The 26,511-nt window shown below is 41.7% G+C and overlaps 1 protein-coding gene across 1 annotated transcript in view; it reads right to left on the minus strand.

Annotated features, from left to right (window-relative positions):
- The window catches only part of PGM5 (phosphoglucomutase 5), a 168,336-nt gene that overhangs the window by 30,851 nt on the left and 110,974 nt on the right, over nucleotides 1-26,511 (minus strand). The window contains exons 8-9 of the mRNA XM_046664680.1: nucleotides 16,606-16,741; nucleotides 12,747-12,930 (exon numbers count right to left, since the gene is read on the minus strand). Of these exons, the coding sequence (XP_046520636.1) occupies nucleotides 12,747-12,930; nucleotides 16,606-16,741 (320 nt within the window). The remainder of the gene's footprint in view (nucleotides 1-12,746; nucleotides 12,931-16,605; nucleotides 16,742-26,511) is intronic.

Here is a 26,511-nt window from a genome sequence, read left to right on the forward strand (position 1 = left end):
TGGGCATATTTTGTTCCAATCCCAAAACAAAGTCTTAGTTTCTTTTGGAGTGGTTCAATGTCTGCCACAATTTGTGTAACAAACAAAGAGCCATCCCCCTTCCTGGCAAGCCATCACTCTATGATACTAGCTTTGCAAACAGGATGATGCTATCCAGGATTCATTCACTGGGCAAACATTTTTGAACAGCCCTTATGGATCAGGTCCCGGCCTAAGCCCTGGGTATGTGAAGATCAAGGCAGAGGACTTGCTCTCCATAAACCCAGAGTGGTCGTTGTAATTGCATTGCAATGAACAGAAACCATTTTCTTAACCACCTTATGCCGCTGGAAAAGTGAATAGTTATAAAATTCCAAATGAGGTAAATGAAGCAATTCCCTACTATCCAGCAAGTATTGTATACCAAATTATGTTCAAATTGACAGTAAGGCCCCAAAGGTTCCACAACTGCATTCACAGTCGAGTTTTTACAAAGGTGTGTGAAGCTGTTATTTCTGTTTAAGCCTACACCCCATTGTCAGTATACGTGGAACACATGAGTACATAATTCACTGCTCAGGACTACGGGTTAGCCATCAGCTGGTTAAAGCAATAGCTAAGGCTGGAGCCCTAAAACACCTGTGGTTGCAGATTGCAAACCACTTGAGGCGACCTCTTCTGATGACCTCCCAGCCTCAATCCTTTAAGGTAGCTCCCATTACACAGTGTAATTAATTAATTAATTAATTAATAATCCCAGATTAGTTTACAGCCAGTGAGAGGTTTTTAAGAATTCAGGCCATAACAAACCATCAACATGTGTTATCAGCTCATAACTAAAACTTTTTTACAGTAAATCATATTATTTTTGGTCCCTGAGGGTAGCCATATCTTTGGCTGTACTCATAGAAAACTGGTCAGAATCTACCCCTGGTAGCCTGGAATAGATTTTGCACTTGAAAAGATGGTAAAGGAGGCACAGCACACATCAGCCTGTTGGAAATAGTCCCACATCATCTCTCTTTCCTAAGAAACCGACCATGAGATCTTAACAGAGAATCCATGTTACTTTGTGAGACCTCCAGGTGAGGAACTCCACAATTCCCCTTCTCCACACGGAACAAAAAAGTTTTAGACCCAGCCCAGTTCTGTGCTGCAACAACCCTAGTTCCACGTCTGTTGAATGTCACTTTCATGTGTGAATAGCTACATTGCTTTGGGTTCTGCATGTTCCCGCAACGAACTTAATGAATTTGCAACCTCAACATGAGCCATGTTCTCTCCAGCATGTATCATCACCTACTGTCAATTAAATTATGAGGCCAAAGTCACCACTGACCAAAGCTTGCCCAGTTCCTAAATGTTCTGTAAGTCCAACAACAGAATACCAATACTATACTTTGCAATTTTTTTGTTTTTTAGGTTAAACCAGGGGTTGGCAATACAGTTTGTAGCCAAATTTGACTGGCCACCTGTTTTTATAAATCAAGTTTTACTGGAACATGACCATGCCCATTCACTTATGTATTGTCTATGGCTGCTTCTGTGCTATAACTGCAGAGCTGAATAGCTATGGCAGAGACTGGCCCACAAGGGCTAAAATATTTATTATCTGGCCCTTTAGAGATGTTTGCTGACCCATGGTTTAAACCATTACATTATCCACAACATGGAACACTTACCCTTCAACCCTACCCCAGAAAACAGAAAATATAACCATCTGCCTTATCAAAATCCCAGGGGAGAGAAATCATGAAGACTGGCACAAGGGTGTCCCATGCATCCAGTCCCCAGGTATTCCAGCATCTAGCCGTAGATTCATCTGGACATAGATTGGGCCCAAGTCAACTTACTTCTAACCACCTACTCATGACAGAAATGGATTTATTAAATTACATTTTAGTTTTATATCCTCGCTTTTATTGCAGGGTCTACAAAGCACTGTCCTATAAAATCCATTTTTGCAGTCACTATAGGAATATTGCTGGAGATTGCATGAAGTGCCACATGAGATATTTCCTCAAGAGCCAAGTGTTAGGAAAGCCCGTCCTTCCCTGAGGAACTGGTATTCTTTTGCCTTTCTCACAATTAGAACTTTCTAACTCACCATAGTTCCCTTTTCAATATGGCTGCCAGGACATTTAATGCCAAATTTGAGGTTCAGCCCAAGTGGATCTTTATGACTTGCATAACTATGAGTTTTCCTTCTTCTGTTCTTTACTTTATTTATATTTTCCCTAATCTTGATTTCTGTTTCTTATTTACATTCTAACAATTTCATTATGTGTGTTTTTGCTGCCACAAATCCTCTCGAAGAAACAAGGCCCAGTGCAAATGAATACAATAAGTTCCCATCACAGCCTTAACCCTGAAGGGTTAGGATGGCTGAATTACGTCTTTGGTCTTTCATTAGTTCCTAAGCTCTGGGAGGGCAAAGCCCATGTTCTTTATTCACCATATCCTAGGACAACGCCTGGCACACAGTAGGCCCTCTGTAAGGTTGAATGAATGTTACTACATGATCAAAAACTGGAGTGAGCACCACTGGAACACCTCCTTCCACATTTAAGGAGGACTCACAGGCCAAAGGCAAACATACTCATACCCTCCATCGGTGAACTGGGGCTATGGGGCTAATGCATGTACCTTGCAGGGTAGTTGTGAAAGATACTGTATCTACTCATCCTTCATTGTCAGGGCAAGGGTCAGTTTTGGCTAAAAACAGTGGAGTTGACCATGGGAGGTTCCTGTCCCCAGATGTGAGCTCAGACAAATCATAAACCCACTAATTGCAAACTCTGCTGCACATTGGAATCAGCTGGAGGTCTTTAAAAAATATTGATACCTAGCCCTTACCCCAGACTTTGTGATGTAATTTGTATGGGGTGTGACTTGGGCTTCCGGATTGTAAAAGCTCTCTAGGTGATTCTGATGTGTAGCCAAATGTGACACCACTGTAGTAGCCTCTTTTCTCTGGGTTCATGTATCAATTGATTCACTATACTACATGTCAGTCTTAAGAAAGATCCCTTTACCATCTAAGGTTTTGTGCACACACTGCTGTCAGACTGGGATCTTAGGAGGACCACAACACAGGGCGGCTCGTTAACAGCATCTCGCTGCTGAGTCCTAAGAGCCTCCTCCTAGGGTCTTGTCCACAGCAGAACCATCAGAAGTACCTCCTCTTGAGCCACCTGACAAGAATCGTTTTTAGCACAATCTCCTGAGGAGTTCCTGAAGCAACAGTGAAGCCCTCCCTGGAGCCTCTGCAGCCACAGCAGCAATAGTAGGAGTAGTAGCCAGTAGTCCCAGAATACTAGGAGTAGCCAGAATGTCCAGGATGACACAACAGCCACAAGCTCAAAGAAGGGAAAAAGATGCCCTCTTCCATTAGGAGATAGTGTTAATTACAGAGTGGGGGTATCGAAAGGGCACTTCAGTTCCAGCCTAGCATTTTTCTTCCCTTTGAGAGCCTGTGGTTGCATGCCTTGGTGATGAGGGTGGGGTCTGGCCCTCTGCAGCTTTGTCCCAGTGAAGGATTGTTATAGGACTACGTTCCCCCGAGTTATCTCCACAGGAAAATCCCCAGTCTGCCGCTAGTTATCACGTAGATTTATTTTCCTCGCCAGATCTGCCCCCTCTTTGGCCTGCTGTTCATGGAGAGAGTCGGTTTGGAAATGATACAGGAACAACAACTGGACAACCCGGGCTAGAATTCTGGCTTGGCCACTTAGAAGCTGGTGGTCTTAAGTAAGTCACTTAAGCTCTCCAAGCTTTCGTTTCCTAAGAAGTGGATGAAAAATAATACAGCCTGGCTTATTGGGTTTTTTTGTGAACTTCAGATCAGAGAATATATGTGAAAAGTGCTTTGAAAATTATAAATCACTATATAAATATTATTGTTATTATGTTAAACTTTTAACGAAAATGGTGCTATGCGCTAAGTTGCCCAACTTCCCAGATTTTGCAAAAGCTTTCTTAATAAAGGCTAAATAGTAATGGTTTTTGGTGCAAGGGTACATACTTCTTTAGTTTTAAATTAGGCAAAATTAAGATTCATTTTATTTTAAGAACTTTGCCCCGACCTCTGAAATCACTGGGAAACTCACGGATCTGTTACCATTTATCTTCTCTGAATTTCCCACCAAAGGGGCTTCTTTGACAATAAAATACGCCTTCCAAGTTGATCAGTTTAGACCATTAAGGTATTGAAGGAAGGACCTCAGAGTCATCCAGGCCACTTCCTGCCTTTCCTGAAGAGAAAGGGGAAGTTAAAAAAAAACTGCTCGAGGTAACATCTAGTTAACAGAGGAGCCGGGGACTCAGTCTAGGTCTTCCGACACCAGGCTCATAATCTGAGGTGGAACCATAGGAAGCTGCTGATAGTCATACATTGCTTCTGATGCGAAACATTTGGACAATATCTTATATATTTTGTACGGTCCCTCAAACTGGCACAGAGCCTCATGTAGAGTAGGTATCTGATAAATGTTTGATAAATGAGTGTTGGTGTTTTTTTTTTTTTAAGCCCTTGTGTAAATCAGTGCAGGGAAGCCTGCAAGTTGCTAAATATGAGCGGAGTTGCCAGATGTTCGTTTGGAGACCACAGGACATGTTGCAGCCAGGCGGGGAAGGAGGAGCTGTACGTTACCAACAGTTCTTTGGCAGCAGCCGACCTAGTCAAATACCGACTTGGGATGAGTTCCAGGGGAAAACAACATATGGCCCTGAAATCTGGTACAATGTTGCATCTCCAGTCAGTTGACCACACCAAGCATGTGGACCTGGAGAGGGGATAGGCTTGGAAGAGACTCTGCAAGCCTAACTCAGATGTTATCTCCCACAGGAAATCCCAACGGTTTATCTGGAAAGCTTCAAGGTAAAAATATTGCTGTGTAACATCTGAACCATATTTTGTAGAGAAAAGCATGCAGCTTATAAAGCAGAAAATTTGGATTGGACAGACATATCTCTCCATGAAAAAAATTACCTAGAATTACCCATTTTTCTTTGTTTAAGTCATAGAGTTAGCTGTGAGCATGAGTTCAAAAGTGGTTGAGTGGGGCAGAAGCTAGTCCATACCATGCCCTTATATAAATTACAAACAGGTGGACAAATTACAGAAAAGCATCCTTCCTTTGGGCTGCCCTGGACTTCAGCTTCTCCTCCCCCATTAGGTGTGTGGAGGGGGGAGGTGTGCCTTTATGCTGTGCACTGACTACACAACCATACCTAGCTGCCCTTCTCTTGGGAGCAATTCTTATCTACCATTTTTTACAACCAACCAACACTCTTGGGGGCCAACAATTGCAAATAATTATCTGGGGGGAAACCAAGGTCAAATGACTTCTTAAGTGATCTTTTAAAACACCCATGTAGCCAAAACCACATTAGGTGATGAGAGGGCTGCTTGGACAGTGAAGACTTAAAAGCTATCCAGATTCCAACTATCAAATTTGGAACAATGGAACTAGGTCACACACATTCCATTTCCCCATGTCTTTGGCCAAAATGACTGCTGATCCCTGTTCATTCCACACCAGCTCCAGTTCTGGGATATCTTAGATTCTGACACACTTTACCCAGACAGCAGAGGTAGCTTCCTCCCTCAGTTCCTGTGATAGTTTGCAGCTTTTTCCTTTAATATTTATGTTTCCTGGTGGCGGTCACCCTCCCAACTACACAGAGACATTAGTATCTCAGTAGGAAGTAACCGTGATGCCGTTCCAGAACGCTTAGATTCTTATCACACACCTTAGCAGGATTCCACTACCAACATTTTAGAAAATTGTCCTAAAGCAATCAACTTATGTCAGGAGAAGGGAAGTCATTATAACAAAACTCCAATGAATCCGAAGCAGGGGAGTAACAACTTCCTAACTAACCAGATAGTGTCTCTTTCAAATCAGCCAGCAAGTCATTACAAAGCATATGTGTTTGGTCCTTGGAAGACAAATAGGCAAAATCACATAAAAGTAACTATTAGAAAAAAATGGTTTAATCCATGGTTTTCAAGGTGTCCTAGCAAGAGGCTCAGTTGTCTTTATTTACCACAACTACAGTGTTGTGGAATGAATACTGAAGTTGAGAATCATAGTCATACACACTGCAACATCCCATTGAGAATGTTGTTGCCTGCAGGAAATCCCAGCTCTTTATCTGGAAAGCTACACAATGGTGTAACTACATCCGACTGAGGAAAAGCATGTAGTCCCAGAAGATGGTTTCCCTCTGTACTGGCTCCCATTCATTCTTCAGGGCACAGCTTAAATATCACCTCCCCCTGGGGAGCTTTACAGAGCCCTAGCCTAGGTTAGTTCTCCCTGCTATGCACTCCCACATAAGCTCTTTCTCTGTAATACCGTTCAATAAACTCTAGTAATTACAAGTCCACTGTCGGGTTGTCTTCCCTGCTAGACTGTCCTGTGTTCTGTTGTATCTCAAAGTCCAGCAAGCCGACTGCCTTATAGCGGGTGTTGGTAGACATTCACTGAATGGGTGAAGACATGAATGAATCGCACTTCGACTACCTTCACCATATCATACTAAAGTAGGAAGGGAATGTATATTAATGACGGGGATTTTTTTTCAACATCACAACTTGCAACAGAAAATGGATTTTTTTCAACCCAGATTTAATCACAATATACATGTAATGATAACGCCTCACTCCCTAAACAGTTCTATTCCTCAACATAGGAGGACTGTTTGTAGGTACCAACTTTCAGATTTAACTGAATTCTATAGGTGGCATAATCAGTATGACTGAAATGATTTAAATTCTACTTCTAGATGCATAAACCACGCTCCAGCAAGTGGTATATTATAGAGACAGTGATAAATTAATTGTAATGACAGTTTCTCAGTTGTTCATTGATTAGAATGTGATAAAAACTGAAGGTTGAAGTTGAAGGTTGATCAGTTAACTCTGAATAGAGAACTCAGTCCTGGGCCCCAGATTCTCTAACTGACACCATTCATATGTTGCCTTCATAGGATGCCTCCAGAAACGAAAATGTGCTAAACTTCTCTATACCTGTTGACCAGGGTTTAGTGGTACCACGGTATATATTCAAGTATCACAAGCCAGACTAAAATGTGATTTCAAGATTACCAAAGAGACATTAGTATCTCAGAAGGAAGTAATCACTTTCTTCATTATTTCTAAATATTGAAATTAAAAAGTGCAGACACCTTCCTGCAAATTTAAATAACTCTAAAAGCAAAGTGACTTCACAATCAATCTCAAAGTGTGCTTTTTCTATGGACTAATTTCAGATGGTTCTTTTTTCCAGGTTGAGGACAACATCAAAATGTTTCCACACAGCCTGCATAACTTGAAGAGGTATTAATAAGCTCGGAGTTAGCCTGACATAATCAAATTGGACTTGGTTTTCCAGATCAGCTAACTGGTATGCATTTATTTACATCAGGTTTTTAAATATCAGTTGAACTGTTAATTGCAAATGACTTCAGCACTGGTAGAAAATTTCATGACTTTTGATCTTGTTAAACGGAAATACAAGAGTTGGACAAGCCACAAAGAGAGACTCGGTTGCTTAAATTTTGCTCCTGAAGTGTCAGGGTTTCCCATTTCAAAGCTAATTTTCAAAACATAGGTCAGGGTTTTGGATCAATGCCCACGCTAGTGGCAATACACTGTCATTCAGTCCTGGTACCATTTGTCATATTGTGCTTCTTTCATGCCAGCAGGATTGGAGTACTCCTTCCATCAGAGCTGGGAGAGTCTCATAAGCGTAGAGCACTGAGTGGTGACTCCAGGAGATTGAGGCAACATGGGGGAGATGGAGAGGATAATGGTAAAAGATGATCTAGGTATTGATAAAGTTCCTTGGGATACTGATGGTGAGGAGAAGAGAAAGAGTGCCTAGCACTGTGGAACATCTTGATGTTTGTACAACGAATTCATCCTTGAGGAGAGAATGGGCCACCCTTCAGGCCTTTGGGAGCTACCTAACCTTCCCTCATCTTTCCCATCTCTTAACAAGGCATAAATTTGGAACCGCTTAAATTAGGCAGCAATTTGATCAAACTGCTCCCCTACTCTTGTAGTAGCTATTGGCTTACTTCTTCATTCATATTTGAAGAAACCATCATCATTCATTCACGTGACTAAGTTTCACCTTAAAACAAACAGTGACATATACTCATGGGACGATAAAAGGACAAATTGCAATTGTCGAACCACGCCTCATTAAATTGCTGTTTCTAAATGAGAGTCTCTCTTGGGGCCTGTTTAATGGAAAGCACATATCGACTTTTCCCTTGGTGCCCAAGGTCACAAAAATATCCAACACTTGGAGGCAGCCATAGTAAATTCTATGAGACCCCACAGGCCACAGTGAGGCCAGTGGGGTCCCTGAGAATTCTCATCAGGGGTTCGACACCTCGGAGGTTTCTTTCTTTCTCCTTGAATGACCGCCACAGGGTCTTGCAGGCAGGATGGACTTTGTGGAACATTTCCACAGCAGTGGAGTACATGGGGGGTGGGAGAACTTATCACCAGAAGGATTGAAATTCATTTTAGTTGGAGAAGCATTTCTTCTTTATCTCTAGAGAGATATGTGAAACAGCTTTTTTCCACGGTCTGTTTCCTGACTCCGACCTCGAATCAAGGACAAAAAGGAGACAAAGCTGCCTTAAAAAACCTTTCCCCTTCCAAAGCAAGGAGGTGGGAGGGACTTAGGGCAGGCAGAGAAATGTGACTTTGAATTAGTTCACAGATAACTCAGAACTGAAGAGGCCTTCCCATATCTTCACATGACATCCTGCAAAGCTGTATATTGTTGTATGGTTTTTTCCCTTGCTTTTCTTATCATATATGGCTCATTAAATGCCCAAATCTTTCTTTCCCAAGGATGCTCTTTTAACATTAACTTATTTTAGTTACCCAATTATGAGTGTTTATTATGAGCCAGGACATTACATGTACTATTTAATTCGCCCAATAGCTGTATGAGGTGGCCACAATTACTATCCTATTTTCACAGTAAGGAGAGAACGGTACAGGGAAGTTGAGTAACTTCCTAAGATCACCCAGCCAGGAGGTGGCAGAACCGAGATCCAAAGCCAACACTTTCTGACTTCAGGCCTGTACACTTAAACGCCACTCGTGGCCCTTCCTCAAACTGATATTCAGTCAAGTCGAAGATTCTGGTAAGGGGGAAGGAACAGATATCCCTTGAGTATCAAATAGGTACCAGCCACTGTGCCTTACAGGACTTTCTCCTCAAACCTTCTCCATAACCCTATATGGTAATTATTACCGGCATGTCCCCCAACCCACCAAGTTGAGGTTCAGAGAAGTAACACACCCAAAGTCACAAATATAACAATGACACCACCAGCCTTCAAATCTATGTCTATCTGAACTCCATCATGATAGAACCCTGGAGAGACCATAGCAATCTGCCTCCCAGAGCAAATGGAAACGTTGCATCATTACGTTTTCTTTGGGTTTGCTAGGTAAGGCACACTTCTGCTTGTCCTTATGGAGATTAAATCTCCTTCTCTCTTAATTTTAAAATAATACATAATATAGTAGCTTATTTTAAAATTATGTATTCTATAATCAAAAGGACAGATAATAACAAGGGTTGGCAAAAGTGTGCAGAAATTGGAACCTCCATACACTTCTGGTGGGATTATAAATTGGTGCAATTGCTTTTGAAGACTATATGGTAGTTTCTTTAAAGGTTAAACATAGAGTCACCATTTGACCCAGCAATCCACTTCTAGGTATATGTCCAAGAGACTTAAAAACCGATGTCTGCACAAAAACATTACATGAATATTCACAGCAACATTATTCATAATAGTCAAAAAGTGGAAATAATCCAAATGTCCATCTATTGATGAATGGATAAACAAAATGTGGTGTATCCACATAATGGAATATTATTTGGCAAAGAAAGGGATGAAGTACAACATGGATGTTCCCTGACAATATTATGCTTAGTGAAAGAAGCCAGTCACAAAGGGCTAGATAGTGTATGATTCTATTTAGGTGAAATGTCCAGAACAGGAAAATCCATAGAGACCGAAAGTAGATCAGGAGTTCCCAGGGGCTGGGAGGGAGGTGACAGTTAAAGAGTACAAGGTTTCTTTTTTGGAGTGATGAAAATATTTTAAAATTGATTGTGATAATGATTGCACAACTCTATAAATATACTACAAACCATTGAAGCACGCACTTTAAATGGATGAACTGTATGGTATGTGAATTATATCTCAATAAAGTTGTTATACATTTATATCAAAAAATTGCACCATGAAAAAAACCAATATTATGCATTTGGTAGGCTCTCAGGAAATAGCTACTGAATGCATGCACCAAGTACTTTATGACTATTTAAAAATAATACTAGTTCATTTAAATCCAAACATGTCTTTTAGGAGTGGATAGTGCTTATTTTGCAACAATGTCACATGAAGTGTGCCCCAGACTCAACTTTCCCTGGAATTGAATGTTCATAACTACTGACCTCCCAGGAGTGCTGAGATGTAGGCTTTAGTGGTGAAAGTTTAGCAACAGCCCCACCATGCAGGAATTCCCCCTCCATGCCAATGGGACCAACTGTGAGAGGACCATCTGTGACGTGCGGACAATGGGGATGTCCTGAGCGTTAACAGGTCTTCCAAAACCCTCACTGAGCCAAACCCAGACCTGCAGAGAAGCTCCAGTATGACTCATGACCACCAGCTAATGAAGATGTCACTTGGGTCCTGGAATCTGGGAAGATGAACAACCTTCCTTCATACTGGAGAAACTCCCAAGAGCAGGTGCTGGTAGCACTTATCACTTTACAGCTACATTTGAGCTCAAACGAAAGAGTGTGGGAAGGAAAAAAATCAATAAATTCCAGAGTGAAAAGAGAAATCAGTATTCAGGGTTGGAGGGAACATGGAATAAATAGATGTCCAAACTTGAGATCTAGCTGAGGAATTGGCCTGATGTGAACAGTTAAAGAAAAACCAAGAAAAAAGAAACAAGGTGGAGTATTAGTGGATTTAACAGCAAAACAAATTAGCTCAACAGACAAGCTTCTCAGGAGCAGATAAAATCCAGAACCTAGCATTGACGACATAATCCCTTCAAGGAATTGTTTTCAAGCCTTCCTCATCATTGAACAAAAATCTCCCAAGGATACTTCAGAAAACATGTTTTTTATGACCCTTGAATTCTACATGAGTCTTGGATTTGGGAAAATTTGTTCTGAGGTCCTTGTGTAAAATGGAAGTGGGGATATGATACAAAACCAGAAAAGACTTATCAAGGCAGAGAAGCTCAACGATGCCATGCACTGAGCTCTTGACTTCACATCTCCAGGGATTCACTGGTGTTATTTTGGAGAGAATTCAATCCACTCTGCAAGAAAGCATCCTTGAGTGAAACAAAACACAACTATGAAAAATGTAGTGTGCACTCCCTGTGTAAAGGATGGCTGGGAGTTTTTGTGTATTTTATTTCATTCCATTTCCAAAACAACTCCATGATACAGATATTTTGCAGATGAGGAAGAAACCATGGCTCAAAGAAATCAAGCAACTTTCCCAGACTCACATAACTAGTAAGTGGCAGGGGTAGGATTTGATTCTGAGTTTTCAAACTTCTTAGCCACAATTTTCTCCACTACCTTACACCTTTCAAGTAAGTACTGTAAGTAAGACTGCAATCAATTCGTCCAGCCATAGAAGGTCTTCTAGAATGAAAGACTGACATTTTGATGGAGATGAAAGATCACCATAAAACTGAGCAGACCAGAGGGAGAATACCAAGAGAGTAACAGCAGGGCATTAGGCTTTGGGACATCTGCACATAAGGGGACCCTAGGACAAGGAGTATGGATGACATAGTAGTCAAAATAAAAATAGCAGTGTCCCAAAAACCCACAGCTTCTGATTTATTTCGTTGTACGTGATGAAGTACTTGATGGGCTTGACTGTGCTTGATGAATTAGGTATAAGAGGCAAAAATTGGGGCATTTGGGAATGGAACTTCTCAACATTACTCAGAGTGTTTTATTTAGACTCTAAATGTTAAAATGTGCTCCCAGAGTAGTCCACGTTTGCCATAGCCAATAAATAAACAAAACTGAGAAAAAAAATAATAGTGACAGCTTTCACCTTCGCTTCCACAATTCACAAAGATGAGACCATAACAGAAGCTGTGGTTGATTTTGCCACTTATCTATGGTAGTAATAATTCTCGACCATAAATAATTCTTAAGCATAAATCTTCCTTTGGGATTTTTTTGGGGCAAATTTTCCAATTATTTCTTCCCCTACCAGGAGTAACAAACCTATCTGGCTAAGCTCCTGTCATTCCTCCATGACATAAGGTGAGAGAAGATGAAACATCCCTGCACCTGTAGGTCCCAAGGAAAGGGATCTTTTGCTCTTGGAAACTTTTCTGAATCTGTCACCAGTAACGGCCACCACATAGAGAGCCTGCAGGCTGCAAACATTTCAGAAGGAAATGTTGGGTCTATATCTATTTGTAGTATTGGCCCATCAGTTACCAGGTGGGAATACTAGACAGAGAGACAGGGCTGTGTTCTAATCCACCCTTGGTCACTAACTAGGCAGGTAACCTTCACCAGGGGCTTTCCTCTCTCCTGGCTACAGGGCTTCCATCTGTAAAATGAAGGGCTCAGAGTAGCTCACCCCTACCACCTCTTCAGCTCTAGGACACTATGGCCCCAGCTCTGCCTGATAATTTGTTTTGCTGATTTCCTAGAAAATACCTGTTTCTTGGTCACGGTGCCATCCACGGGGTCCACGTATTCAAAGCTGTCTGTCTTCGCCACACTGTAGACATGGCTCCCCACGGCAAACTGCTGGCCGATGAAGGACTTGTCTGTGACCAGGGCCTCTAGGTCCCTCATGATGTAATATGTCGTCTTGGGCTCTAGCCCCTCATAGTCAAACCTGGTGAGGGAAGGCAGGACACAGGATGAGCACAACATAATCAGAGGGCCAGCAACTGGGTGTACCTCTTAAGGTCACCTAATCATTGGTTTTATTTTCATGGAAGAACTGCACAGAAAAGCACCCCTATCTGGTCTCCCCTCTCCCACCTGACCCTCATAAACCATTCCCCACACAGCAGCCAGAGTAAGCTTATAAAAAATCAAATCATGCCAGTCCTTCCCTTTAATTCCCTCCAAAAACTTCCATATCATTGAGAACAAGACTCAAACCCTCACCACAGCCTACATAGCACTGTGGGATCTGACCCTGCCCATCTCCTTGACTGGACTTGGTCCCACTTTCACCCTTGTTCACTATGTTCTAGCCACACACCTTCTCCCCACTCCTCAGATCCTCAGAGACACTTTGCCCTTTCCTGCTTCTGGACATTTGCTCTTGCTGTCTGTCCCCTCTACCTGGTATATTCTTCCCCCAGATACTCAAATAGCTGGCACGTTCTCTTCCTTCAGTTTTCAAACTTAGTGTGACCTCCAGAAAATGACCTTCTCTGCCCATCCCTCTAAGGTAACTTCCCTCTATTGCTCCTTCTCTCTCATCACCCTTTATATTTTCTTTTGGTAGCTAACCAAATCTGTATTGGCCTTGTTTGTATATTTGTTTACTTATTTCTTGTCTGTTTTTGCCCACGAGATCCATAAGCTCCAGGAGGACAGAGACCTTACCAGTTTTGTTCTTTGCTGCTTCTGGTAAGTAGTGTTTTGTAAGTAGTGGAATGAAAGATGGGGGGAAGGAGAGGAAGGAAGGAGAGAGAGGAATCAAGGGAGGTGAGGAGAGAAGGAGGAAGGGAACTCAGTGTACCATAAAACTCTCTTGGAAACTTGGAAGAAATATCACAACTGTTCCATTAAAAAAAAGGCCTCCTAGCCAAGAACATCAAATGTAACAATGGGGCTGGGAAGTGATTAGAAAAAAAGACTAAAAATAACACATATCTCATTTGTTGTCTCGGGGTTTATATACGATAATGCATACCAAATAGTTGGCACAGTGCCAGACACCAGTGCTGAAAACTAATTACTTTTATTCTCAGTCACTACCATAAAGAAACTTTCCCGATGTCAGATAGTCTTGACCAAGATCTAATGGCACACCCGAGGGTGTCTGTTTAAGAAGGAAGCCAAAGGAGGGGCAGCTGCGCTCAAGTGGCTGTGGCGGGATCTCACACTGAGGCTGTGTAACACACGGAAAGGATGTGAGTTCTCAGAGTGAACTGAAACAAGAAAGGTCTGGGTAGTTGTTACTATTTTTTTCCACTCAAGACCTTTTAAGACTTCCAGCAAACTTCAGGGCAGTTGCCAAAACAGAGGACATGGAAAGTTACCATGTCTACCAATGGGTACCTGCACCTATATTCCTTTCTTGTATTCTCTCCCTCCTACGCAAGGTGTGTCCTCCCCACCTCAGAGACAAAACAGCAGGGACCTCTCTCAGAACATTCTTTCTCAGCAGCGTATGTGTTCTGAGCCTAGACTCTCTTTAAAGATAGTTTTTTGGGGAAGGTAAAGACCCAACCAAGCAGAATGGGGCAGGAGGATGGAAGAAGCCGGTCTAGTGGCAGACAGAGAGGCATTAAGAAGATTCAGAAGTTGAGAAAATCCTCTGATGTGACAGATCATGTTCGGTCTACGGCTGAGGTCGTCAGACCAGCCTGCCCAAAGGGCCGTCTTCATATACCAGCAGCTCCTGGAAGTACTCGCCCCTCACTGCCACAGACAACCCCCTCTGACCACCACCAGCATCAGCATACTTTCAAGGGAAGAAACCTTTAAATGGAGAATTCCTTCTGGGGCCAACTCATACAAGGCAAGTCATCTGGGCTCTCAGACACAACTTCAGGCTCAGTATTAGTTAAAACAAAGTTGTTTTATTATCTCCTCTCCGTCAAGAAAACAGTCAGGCTAGAAATCATTTTATTTCACAAGCATCTTTCAACCCACATTGGCTGGAGGCTGAAGGAAATGTTTGTCTTCCATTCTACCTATTCCCTCCTCCTCTTTTCTTTATCTCTGGGATCTTTTTGGACAGAAATCTGAAACATAATTCAATGTCCTATAAGAATTTAAATGTCCACTGCATTATATCCTCTAACATGGTATTTGTTATGAAAAAAGTAATTATCATGTAAGTTCTTGGCCACAAAAAATGAACTATATTATAAATACACTTATCATAACACCATGTCTTCAAAACATTGGCAGAAAGCTAGATAATCATTCCATAAATTATGAGGAACACATCCCTGACTCAAAGCGAACTCCTCAAATGAGAGCGGTTGGCAATCATAATATATTTTCTCAGGTTGGACTTTTTGGAACAGCTTCGTGCAACAGAGGGATTTGCTGTGCCAATTAGCCCTTTGGTATGCCAAAAAAGCCCACAAGGATCAGGAATTTTTGGCACTTGTTAGAAATACTAGTGAGTAAAACAAGTTCCCACCTGCCTTGAGAGTCCTTATTTTATGATACAGTGAATAATTTGAGGAGGTTTGCAGACTGTCACATCCTCAGCCTTTTCGACTAAACGGGAACCAAGGATATTATGGCATTGTCTCCGTTTCCCAGAGCATGGCAGTCTCTTTGATTTTAACGAGCACAATCACAGGCTTCCTTATTCTCTATTTATCTAAGTAAATGACCTCTTAAGAGAAGAAACAATCACCTTATAAGGGAAGTCTAAAGCTTTCTTTCTGTCCCCAAGCTCTTGAAACACAACCAAACATCCAAAGTAGTTAACTATTCATAAGCAAAGCAAATGAGCCACAAGCTCTGTTTTTAAGACACAGAGAGCATCTGAGACTACCCAAGAATTCCCTTGCTCCCTCCCCTGTACTCCACAGTTAACCTCCTTTCCTACCACTGCTCCCCCTAAACCATGGCTTGGTACTAGGTACACATACCTAGCATTTCTGGGTACACACATCTAGCGGGCAACCACAAAGCCAGAGGACTCTGTTCCCTTTCTTACTTCAACAACAGGAAAGTGATAGAGACCCCAACCTAAGCTCTTAGCCACTGACCTTTCTCCTTCCTCCTTCCCACGGTAATATTTCCCTTTTTTGTACCTCCTGTCATGGGGACAAAACTTTAGTAAAATCTGGGGCTCCTGACCTATGTGGTTCCCTCGGAGGGCGCCAGCTCAGGCATCTTGGACATTGTTTGGGCCATTAGTGGGGAGCTAAGACAAAGGTAGGGAGAGGATTACAAAAGCACCCAGACCTGTTGCAGCGTCTGTCTCTGCCCTCTTCCTTGATAATTATGGGCGGAGAACCAAGGAGGAAAGCCCCTGGTTTGACTGCACAACTCTCATGGGCACCAAAGGACCTTTCAGGGCTCTGCAGTTCAGCTCCCCTCTTGGGACAGCTGCCTACCTTATAGGCACTGATGAAAGGATTACAGAAGGATGTCACCAAGGAAGGGGAAACTTGTGCCCTCCAGTTTAGTAATCCTTGGCACCACTCCCAGCCACTTACCAGTAGTTATTCGGCTCCAGCCCCTGTGTTCCTCAGATCTTCCTGCAAGACGCGTCCTCCCTAAGGTTCTAGCCCACCAGTTTTAGAAACCTTCTCCAAGAGTAGTTCCCCAGGATCCATACAGAGACTTTTACCCTTCTCACCTGCAATAGTAGTGGCGGCCAAATTTGGCCCAGTGATCTCGGACAATTTCCTCCACACTCTGCTTCCGGGCAGCAATAATGGAGAGCCAGACCAAGACAGCCCAGAGGCCATCTTTCTCCCGGAGGTGATCAGAGCCTAAGGGAGAAAGAAATATTCTGTTGAGGATTTGTTCCTGGGGGAAAAGTAAAAGCTAAATAAACTATGAAGACTAGTTAGCAATTGAGTGTTATATTGAAATGATTGGATGTATTTATCTGTTGTGTTAAACATATGTCCCATAATATACTTCATTTCCAAAAATATGCAACTGAAATTCAAATAACATAATATAATATCAAAAAATAAAGTAAAATCCTGGAAATTGTTGAAAGAAACAAAGAGCCAAGTTGATGTGACATTTGCCCAGTGGTATCATTCATTCAGTAAATATTTGGTGATCCTTGATCATACCAAGCATTGGTCTAGGTACTAGGGATTCAGCAGTAAACAAGAGAGCTCTTAACTCGTAAAGCTTGAATTCAAGTAGGTGGAGACAGGCAATAGAAAGTAGACAAATAAAAAAACAAGATGTATCAAATACGGTCAAGGGCTATGAAAAAAATTAACTGGGTGATGATGTCACAGAGCATGACAGCAGCAAAGACTGCATTACCTAGAGTAGTGTACTTTACCTAGAGTTGGGTTGAATGGTGCCCCCCGAGAAGATATGTCCATGCAGAACCTGTGAATGTGACTTTATTTGGAAAAACAGTCTTGCAGAGACAATTAAGTTAAGGATCTTGAGATGAGATCATCCTGGATTATCCAGGTGGGCCCTAACTCCAACGACAAGTTCTTAGAAGAAGAGGAGAAGACACAGAGAGGAGAAATACAAAGGAGCAGCTTATGTGAAGACAGGGGCAGAGACTAGAGTTATGGGGCCACAAGCCAAGGAATGCACAGAGCCACCAGAAATAGAAAGAGGAAAGAAAGGATTCTCCCCTGGAACCTTCAGAGGAAGCGTGGCCCTGTCAAAACACTTTGATTTTGAACTTCCGGCCTCCAGAACCGTGAGAGAATAAATTTCTGTGGTTTCAAGCCACTCAGTTTGTGGTAATTTGCTGTGCAGTCTTAGGACTACTTAGTTGCAGTGGAGGAAACGTCATATAATGGGGAAAGCATGGGGAAAGTTTTGGAATTAGAGGTTAAAACCAAACTCTGCAATTCCCAGGTGTATGAGATGTTATTGCACAGTTCTTAACCTTCCTGAGCCTCAACTTCTCATCTGTAAAATGCGGACTCCATCGCCAATCTTGAGGGTCTGTCATATCAATTTATCAAGTTCAGAGGGCAAGCTCTCAAGTCCGATCGCTCATGTTCAAATTCTGGCTCAGCCACCTACCTCTGTGTGACTTGCTGTCCTCATTTGCAACATAGCAACAATAACGTCCCCTACTCCACGGGTTTACTGTCAGAATGAAGTGACTAAATATGCCTAGGTATTTAGAACAGTGACTGGGATGTCACAAGTGGTTGTTTTTGCTGTTGATTTTACTGTTGGTAATTCACATAAAGTACCAACATGGTGCTGATTCCTCCAGACATATTTTGAGGCAAATTGTTCTCAGTTATTCATCTAATTTTATCCTCTGACTCTAACAATAGCAATGTCTTCAGACAGAGGACTGGGACTAGGGGGTGAGCCATTTCTTCGTACAATAGAGCAATGAAAATGGACAATAGTAGTAGTCTTGGGTTGCAAGGCTATGAAACATATATAGAAAATCAAAAAAGGAGCCCTGGTGGCACAGAACTGCTTAAAGCTTGAAAATGGACTGAAATAATACCTCAGTTAACTTCAACTTCTAAGTTAACTTAGTGAACTTAAACAACTTCTCAATGAAGCTATAGACCACTTCCCCTTCTTGTTTCATTTACAGTGTTAAATGTTAAACGTTTTTCCTCAAAAAGGAAGACATACAACCCTGAGACGGCAGTGAAGATATTTAAAAGTAAAAAGGATCAGTCTTTCCTTCTTCCTACACACTGATCAATGGCCTGCTGATGACACTTTCAGATGTCCGATTGTGGCTACCTCTAAGTTAAGAGGACCCTGGGCACTAATTATCACAGCGTGGAGTGACTCTAGTCTCATCCAGAGAACTCTTCACACTGCTACAAAAATGGAAGAAGTTTGGAAGATGCTGGGTTAGCTTTATGGCCAAGTGCCCAAAAAACTAGGAAACTGTGCCCAGTGGGATAATTTCAAAATCTTTTGTCCTTTTATAGCTGAAAAAATCAATTTTATTTACTGGCTAGAGAAAAATACTCTTTTGTTCTAAAATATGGGCTTTGCATACCTTGGATCCCCAGCTGGATTACATTACCTGAAGACAGAACCACTAGATGCTGTTAAGTCTGTGAAATAAGATGTCACAATTTAGTGGTAGAGAGACAAAGTTCTTTCAGCCCCATAATAGCCCACCTCAGCCATTTGTAGCCAAGTGCGTAGTAAATTGTTGAGTTGGCTTGGATAGTCTCACCTACGAGTTAAACATTTGCCAAGATCCCTAAGGGGCCGATGATCAAGTAAAATTAACTGTGCCCCTTACAGCTCTTTGAGGTGGGGACAGAGACATTGATGATGCGATTACACAGATGTTTCCACCGGATGCTCACAGTGTGCTTTGGAGGGAGTGTTGCGGGGTACAACTCTCGTTTTAATAACTCTTTAAGGCAAGTGACCTATAATGCCATCTCAGTGACAGGTAAGTTAAACAAGAAATGCAAGAAACCCAAAGGCATCAAATGGTTTTCTGAAACCCCACTACAAACAGAGTAAAAGTGGAGGGGAGAAATGTTCACACCATATATGACAGGGCTAGCAGACTTTACTTTTAAAAATGTTTTTATAATTCAATAAGGAAAAAAAACAATAGAATACTGTGTGGAAGGGCACAAATGAGCAATTTTCGAGAGAAAAATATTAATAGTCAAAAACATTTGAACAAATGTCCAATCTCACTGCAGTCAAAGTGGGCTACTATTTGGGGACCATCAAAATTAGCCAGTGTCGGTTGGGGGAGGGGAATACCCAGCACCAGTGAAGCATTAGTGTAAACGTGCACAGTTGGAAAGAATAATTTGGCAATCATGGTCAATAGTCTTAAAATATTGCCCAGTTTTGGACCCAGCTATTCTATTTCTTAACTTTTGGTCATCAAGACTCTGAGGTAGCTAAGAGAAGAGGGGAAAATTGGAAAAATAAATACCAATTGTTAAAGAATAGGATAATCTGGAAAATCCACACAAAAGCTTATTGTGTAGACAAGTATTGGATAAGAATCTTTAGTAACACATAGAATGATGTTCATCCAATTTTAATAAATGGAAAAAATCAGCTTACCAAAAAAGAATATTCAGTATATTTTTGTAGGAAAATATATGTAGATATGTATATATGCGGATGCATATGTAAACAAAAAGGTATACATCGAACCATTAACAATGGTTCTCTCTGAAGTGCTAGAATCACAGGTGTTTTTCTTCTTCTTTTGCCACAATAAATGTGTACTATTTTCAAAACCAGAAAAAAATAAAATTTTTAAGTTGTCAACGGTGTGTAGAAATTGACATATGAAAACATTCAATTGCGTTTACCAAGAGCTAGTTGGGCTATTAAAGGGATCAATACCACTTATGAATAGGGGAGGAACTTTAAATCTGTGGATCATCCCATTTCTTAGACTAACAGCTTTTTGGAGCATAGAGACTGAACATGCCCCACCATTGTGGGGCTCATACGTCTTGGGATGAGGATCAGGGATGTCCTGGAAGGCTTCAGTACCTGACAGAAAGTGAGGATGGAGAAGGAGTGTGCTGCTGAGGGGTGAACATGAGTCTTAGTGGAAGCCGGGCTGGAGGATGGGGTCTGCTCACCCCACAGGAAGACCCCACTAGCAAAGGCAAAACTTCAGATTCACACCAACATTCCCTGTGGCCATCTCCTGTTGCTGAGCGGGCGTGGAAGAGGGCTCACCCAGCCTGCATTTCACCCCCTTTCTCTGCAGGCAAAATCTCAACACTCTGAATAGTTAAACTATTGTTTTGAGGGAAAAAAGCAAATAAGATATTTCTTTTACTTTCTCACTTCGCATGTTCACATCTCTGTCTTTAAAACATGAGATCCTAGAAAAAGATTCTTCTTCTGTCACATTTACACATATTATTGCCAGTACAATTTTTTTAATAGACTTTATTTTTAGAGCAGTTTTAGCTTCACAGCAAAATTGAACGAAAAGTACAGGGAGTTCCCATCTACCCCCATCCCCACACAAACACAACCTTCCTCACTATCAACATCCCCTATCAGAGGGGGACATTTGTTAGAACTGATGAACCTACCTTGATACATCATTATTACCCAAAGTCCATAGTTTATGTTAGTGTTCACTCTTGGTAGTGTATGTTCTATGGGTTTTGACAAACACATATCCACCATTATGGTATCATACAGAATAGTTTCATTGCCCTAAAAATCCTCTGTGTTTGACTTATTCATCTTTTCCTCTCTCCTAGGCCCTGGCAACCACTAATCTTTTTTTGACCATCTTCATAGTTTTGCCTTTTCCAGGTTATCATATAGTTTGACTCGCACTGTATGGAGTCTTTTCAGACTGGCTTCTTTCACTTACGAATATGCATTTAAGTTTCCTTCATGAATTTTCATGGCTTGATAGCTCATTTCTTTTTAGCACTGAATAATACCAGTACAACTTTTGAAGCTTGCTTCCTCTGGGTTCCTGGCTGGTTGTGCAGCCAGAGCTTGCTACCTGGTTGAGGACATTGCAAGGAGCTTTTACCCATATTCCCAAAGCCTGTAAGTACCGCTCACCTTGCCTTCCTCCATCCAGGTCAGTCCAGCCTAAAGCCTGCTCAGACTTAATCTGAGTAACCCAGAAACATAGCTGTCCGCACCAGATATCAGGAGGGCACTCAGCTCTTCCTCACCATGACTCTAGCAAGAATTGGTCCAAAAAAGAGGGTCTATTTTTTCTCATCAGAAACATCTGTATTCTCTTTCCACCCAAATTAGACTTTGAAATTTCTCAAGCTTTAAAACCATATTACTTTGAGCTAGGCATTATACCAGTAAGTACAGTGACCTCACAAAAGAAGAGGGGAAAATAAAGAGAGGACTCAATCATCTCAAAGGAATTTTCTTCAAATGGAAAGCCCAGCATGGGCAAAGCAACTCAATAAAACATCACACACGTTACTAACGGATCAAGCCATCTCAGCTGAAACTCGGGTCAGGAAAGTCTGAATTTGTCAATTAGGAAAATAGAAATCATTTTGCACTATGGCTGACTGGAAAATAGGTTAGCGATTCTCAACTCAGGTTGCACATTAGGTCACATAAAGAACTTATAAAAAAACACCAACACTCAGGCCACACCCTGGACCAATAAGATAAGAATTTTTGGCAATGGAACCCAGGCATCAGTATAGTTTTTTTAAGGTTCCTGGGGTGATTCTCACAGGCAGCCAGGGTTGAAAACCACTGCTTTAGGAGAAAGGTACTCAAAATAGTCCCATATTAGGGGTAGATTGCTTAGGGGCAGTGAATTAGTCCTCTTCCTCTTTTTGTTTGAATTTGGCACTGAAGGAAAGTGGCCACTGGTCTCTAGGGCAATGGATGCCACTGGCTTTGCTCAGGTGGCTGGCTCTCGCTGGAGTCATCTTCAGCGTCATGGTTTCTCCCTGCCCTTTTTGTCTGTAAAACCTGTAACGGTTTTGCCAACTTTGGGGTAACCAACTCTCCCAGTTTGCCTGGGACTTCCCCAGTTTTAGCGCTAAATGTCCCACAACCCAGGAAATTTCTCAGTCCCAGGCACACCAGGATGGTTGGTCACCTGATAAGAAAGGCCATCCACTCAAAGAGGTTCCCGATGGGTTTTAGGATGTGTGCACACTCAGCACAGACTTAGCACACACGTTTCCTGGAGTCAGAGATGGACAGGAGGTATGTGTATGCACATATACATACATACTTGCTCTTGAAGCAGAATCACAAAAACAAGATAAATTCCATTCTTCGATTAACAGCGAGGCACCAGGCACTATACTCAGCATTTTATAGATCTATTATCTAATTTTCGCATCTGATAGCTCCTTTTTACAGGTAAGCGATTGAGGTTAGGTCATTTGCACGAGGTCACACGGCAACTAAGTAGTGAAAATAAAATTCAAACCTTGGCTGTTGGCTCCAACGCCTATGGGCTTAACTAGAACAGCCCCGTAGTGACAGTGGGCCTGAGGAGTTGCAATAAAGCAGGTAAAATGCCCCACATGGTTAGAGGTGAGGCAGCCCTTCTGAAGATTTGGGTAATGAATTTGCATTGCTATCTTCTCACACGAGACATTTGAGAAAAGTTGCCAAATTTCCCTTTACTTTTCCTCTCATATCAATATACCACTTTCATTTACAAATGAAGTTTTCATTAATTTGTGGTGAAATTCTTCCCATCCTCTTTTTATCCACTCAAGACAAGGATTTGTCTTTTAAAAATCCTGGAGTTATGAGGGAAAGCTGGGAGACACTCCCTGCAGGTGAATCTGAAATTTGAGAGCATGCTACAGAATTGTGACAGGTTTTTTGTTGTTTTTTTCTTTTTCATGTCTCAAACTGCTTATGTTCAATTTTTAAAATCTAGCCAAAAGGCAAAGTTCATGGAAAAATTGGCACTTTCTTGTGCTTAAAAATAAATTCTTTTTAAAAAAATAAATGCTCTAAAATTTCACTAAGAGAACAAAGCTATCCTGCATATAAGCATGTCAGAGTCAGCTGTCAGCTCAGAAAGGTAAGATGATGGCAGTTACTGACAGATGGAGCTCACCCTGTGCCCTGGGCAACATGGCTCCCAATGAATAATACTTTGTAACAATAAATTTGATGATGATAATAATAACAATAGTGTTTGACACAAATATGCTGCAGGGCTTTTCGTTAATATCCTGACCAGAGCAACACACTGTAAACTCAATGAGGGAAGGGGCTATGTCTGAAATTACTCACCACTCTATCCTGGCCCTGGCCCAAAAAGGTATGTGGTAAACATTCATTGAATGAAAAATAAGCGACTGAGGGAAACTTTAGTCTGTCGTTTGATATAATTCATCAGATTCGCTCCTCATTAAAAGCAGCTAGCTAGCTAGAAGCAACCTGAAATGTTACATTGGAAAAAGCTTTACAGATCATCCCTTTGGACAGATTCATCATATAAGTGAGGAAACTGAGGCCCAGAGAAGTTAAGTGATCTGTGTAAGGTATTTCATCCACGTGGAGGGGAGGCAAGATTGGAGCCGAGTCTGTCAACTCCTGATGCTGTGTTGTTTACATGACACCGTTCTCCCAAGTTCCCCAGCATGCATTCCAGCCCCATCTAAAAGAATAACCAGATAGGAGAAAATGGCCCCTTGCCATCTCCTTAAACAGGGGCAGCAGGGCACTGTGGAGCCAGTGAGACTGGGTTTGGATCTTGGCTCTGCCAATGAGACCTTGGCCAGTGGCTTGGCCTTCCTCCCTAAGCCTCAATTATCTCATCTGTAAAATGGGAGTCATTGTGGTCCCTACTTCATTTCATTTTTGAGAAATCTCAGTGAAATAATATATAAGAGGCCCTAAGCATTGTATCTATCACTTAGGAGGTGCTCAATAAATAATATGTATTGGCACTATTTCATTAACACATGCTCTAAGGCAGTCAAGCCATTCACCCTAGGGAAGGCGAAAGCACTAACAATATCATGGCCGGCCAGCTGATGTACTTCCCTTACACAGGCACACCAGCACAGGAAGGTAAGGGACAGTGGGACCTCCTAACTCATACAGCCCATCCTGTTTCTTGTCACACAACTCTCTAAGAATCGTTCCTGGACAGGTCATAGCTGAACCAGAAGTCTCTCCAGTGGATTTAAGGACTGTACCACAGGGCTGAGGACCTGTCACTCTATAGTCATTATACTTTGTTCTTAGTGGGGCCACCCAGCAACTAGTGGAGATCGGGTGGGGAAGTCTCAAAGCACAATTTTAAGGATTGCATCTGAAATACCAGGGATGAATCCCCTTGTTAAAAGCCGCTTAGTAGACATTGTGAAAAGAAACCCTTAGTATGGTTGGAATTCTTCAATCTGTGGCTAAGGGCCATAATTTCCCAGGATTCCCACTCCCAGAATGCACTGGTAAGTGTGGACACAGGCCCAGAGGCCCCATCCCTTTGTTTCCACTCCACACTTAGGTGTCACACACCTCCTCTTGCCACTTTTCATTATCTTGGAGGAGGAATTGAAGGGTCAATGAAACTGGAACTGTGGAGACCCCAAGAAAAGGATTTTATGTGATGGAGACGTTCTTCCCACTCCATGTGGGAGCTCTGTTTCCCAGCATAGGGGTTGATCGTTTGTAGAGAGTCCAGAAGGGAGTTTCAGTTTTCGGACTTTACAAGGAGGCTCTTGGGGATGTCAATCAGAGCACCTCTGTGTTCTGGCCCAGCCAAGACTGAATTGCACGTGTGCACACAGTCTGATTCAACTAGGCCAGCAGAGAAACTGCTCTCCTAGTGCTGATAATGCTGTCATCACAGCCTCCTCACATCACATCTGCTCCCCAGCCAAATTTATACAAACTAGCCTCAAATAAGAGAAAGAAAAGTGGTAGAACCTCAATAATCTGAAATTCAGATATATGGGCCTCTCTCTCTGTCCTACAGACTGGATGGGAAAACAGCCAAATGTTTAATGATCACCTAGAAAGGAAATGAACTCAAGTTTTCCTTTGTTAAAAAATATACAATATTAAATAAAATAACTGTATAAATAATTGTATAAATAAGAGACAGTTAAACCTACTCAATATTTGTTCAACAGCACCACAGTGAACCCAACCTTGAATTAGGATATACATGGTTCACGTGTGAAACATAAATGAAAGAGGCATGGCCCTGAAAAGTGTTATAAACTGTGTAACTGTTAGGGGAAACAAAACATTCATTCACAAAGCAACTGGCAAATAAGTCAATCATTTGAACCATAAGACAATAGAGCAGAGAACGGCTAAGCTAAACGCCATAAGAATTTAGTATATACAAAGATCACTGAAGCTGGAACCCCACCCACTGCTGAACACGGCTATTTACAGGTAATTGTCAGCAACCCACATACAGGAAATAAATGTTAATAACACAAATTACAAATACTTAGTATTTAAAATGTAAAATCTGGTCATTAACATAGGTTTTGGGAAGGAGTCTTCTGAGAAGCACTTTCTTAGCTACTAATTTGTGCTGACAATTATATGATGATTGAAAATATCAAAACTTTATTTTTAAACTTTATGTAATTCTGATTTTGCTGTAATTCATAATATCACTCCTCATCCCCTGCCAACCGGTCTATATTTGTGTGGTTTTGTTTTTATGAATCTTCCCAAGTCTTGGGATACCCAAATGCCCAGATCTCCAGAAATACATCCACTCAAGAATGATAAAAATATCATTACTAATAATGTACAGAAGAAATACCAAAATGGAAATTCTTTGTTTCTTCCTTCCTTCTTTGCTTCCATCCATCTTTTCAACCTTCTGTCCTTCCTTCCTTCCTTCCTTCCATCCTTCCTTCCATGCTTCCATCCATTCTTCTACCCTTTGATCCATCCTACAAACACTTACTCAAGGCCTGTCATATATCAAAGAAATAGAGCTGAACAAAATGGACACAGCCCTTGTCCTCAGACAATTTACAATTTCTGCATGGCAAGCAGGGGGATCCAGCAAATCACAAAAGGCTAGAAAGATACTCAAGATTTCCTGCAACACAGAATATACACATACTCTGGGCCTCTTCCTTTTGTGCTACAGACTGAGCAG

Source organism: Equus quagga, chromosome 6 (assembly GCF_021613505.1).
Source record: "Equus quagga isolate Etosha38 chromosome 6, UCLA_HA_Equagga_1.0, whole genome shotgun sequence".
Taxonomy (NCBI): Eukaryota; Metazoa; Chordata; class Mammalia; order Perissodactyla; family Equidae; genus Equus; species Equus quagga.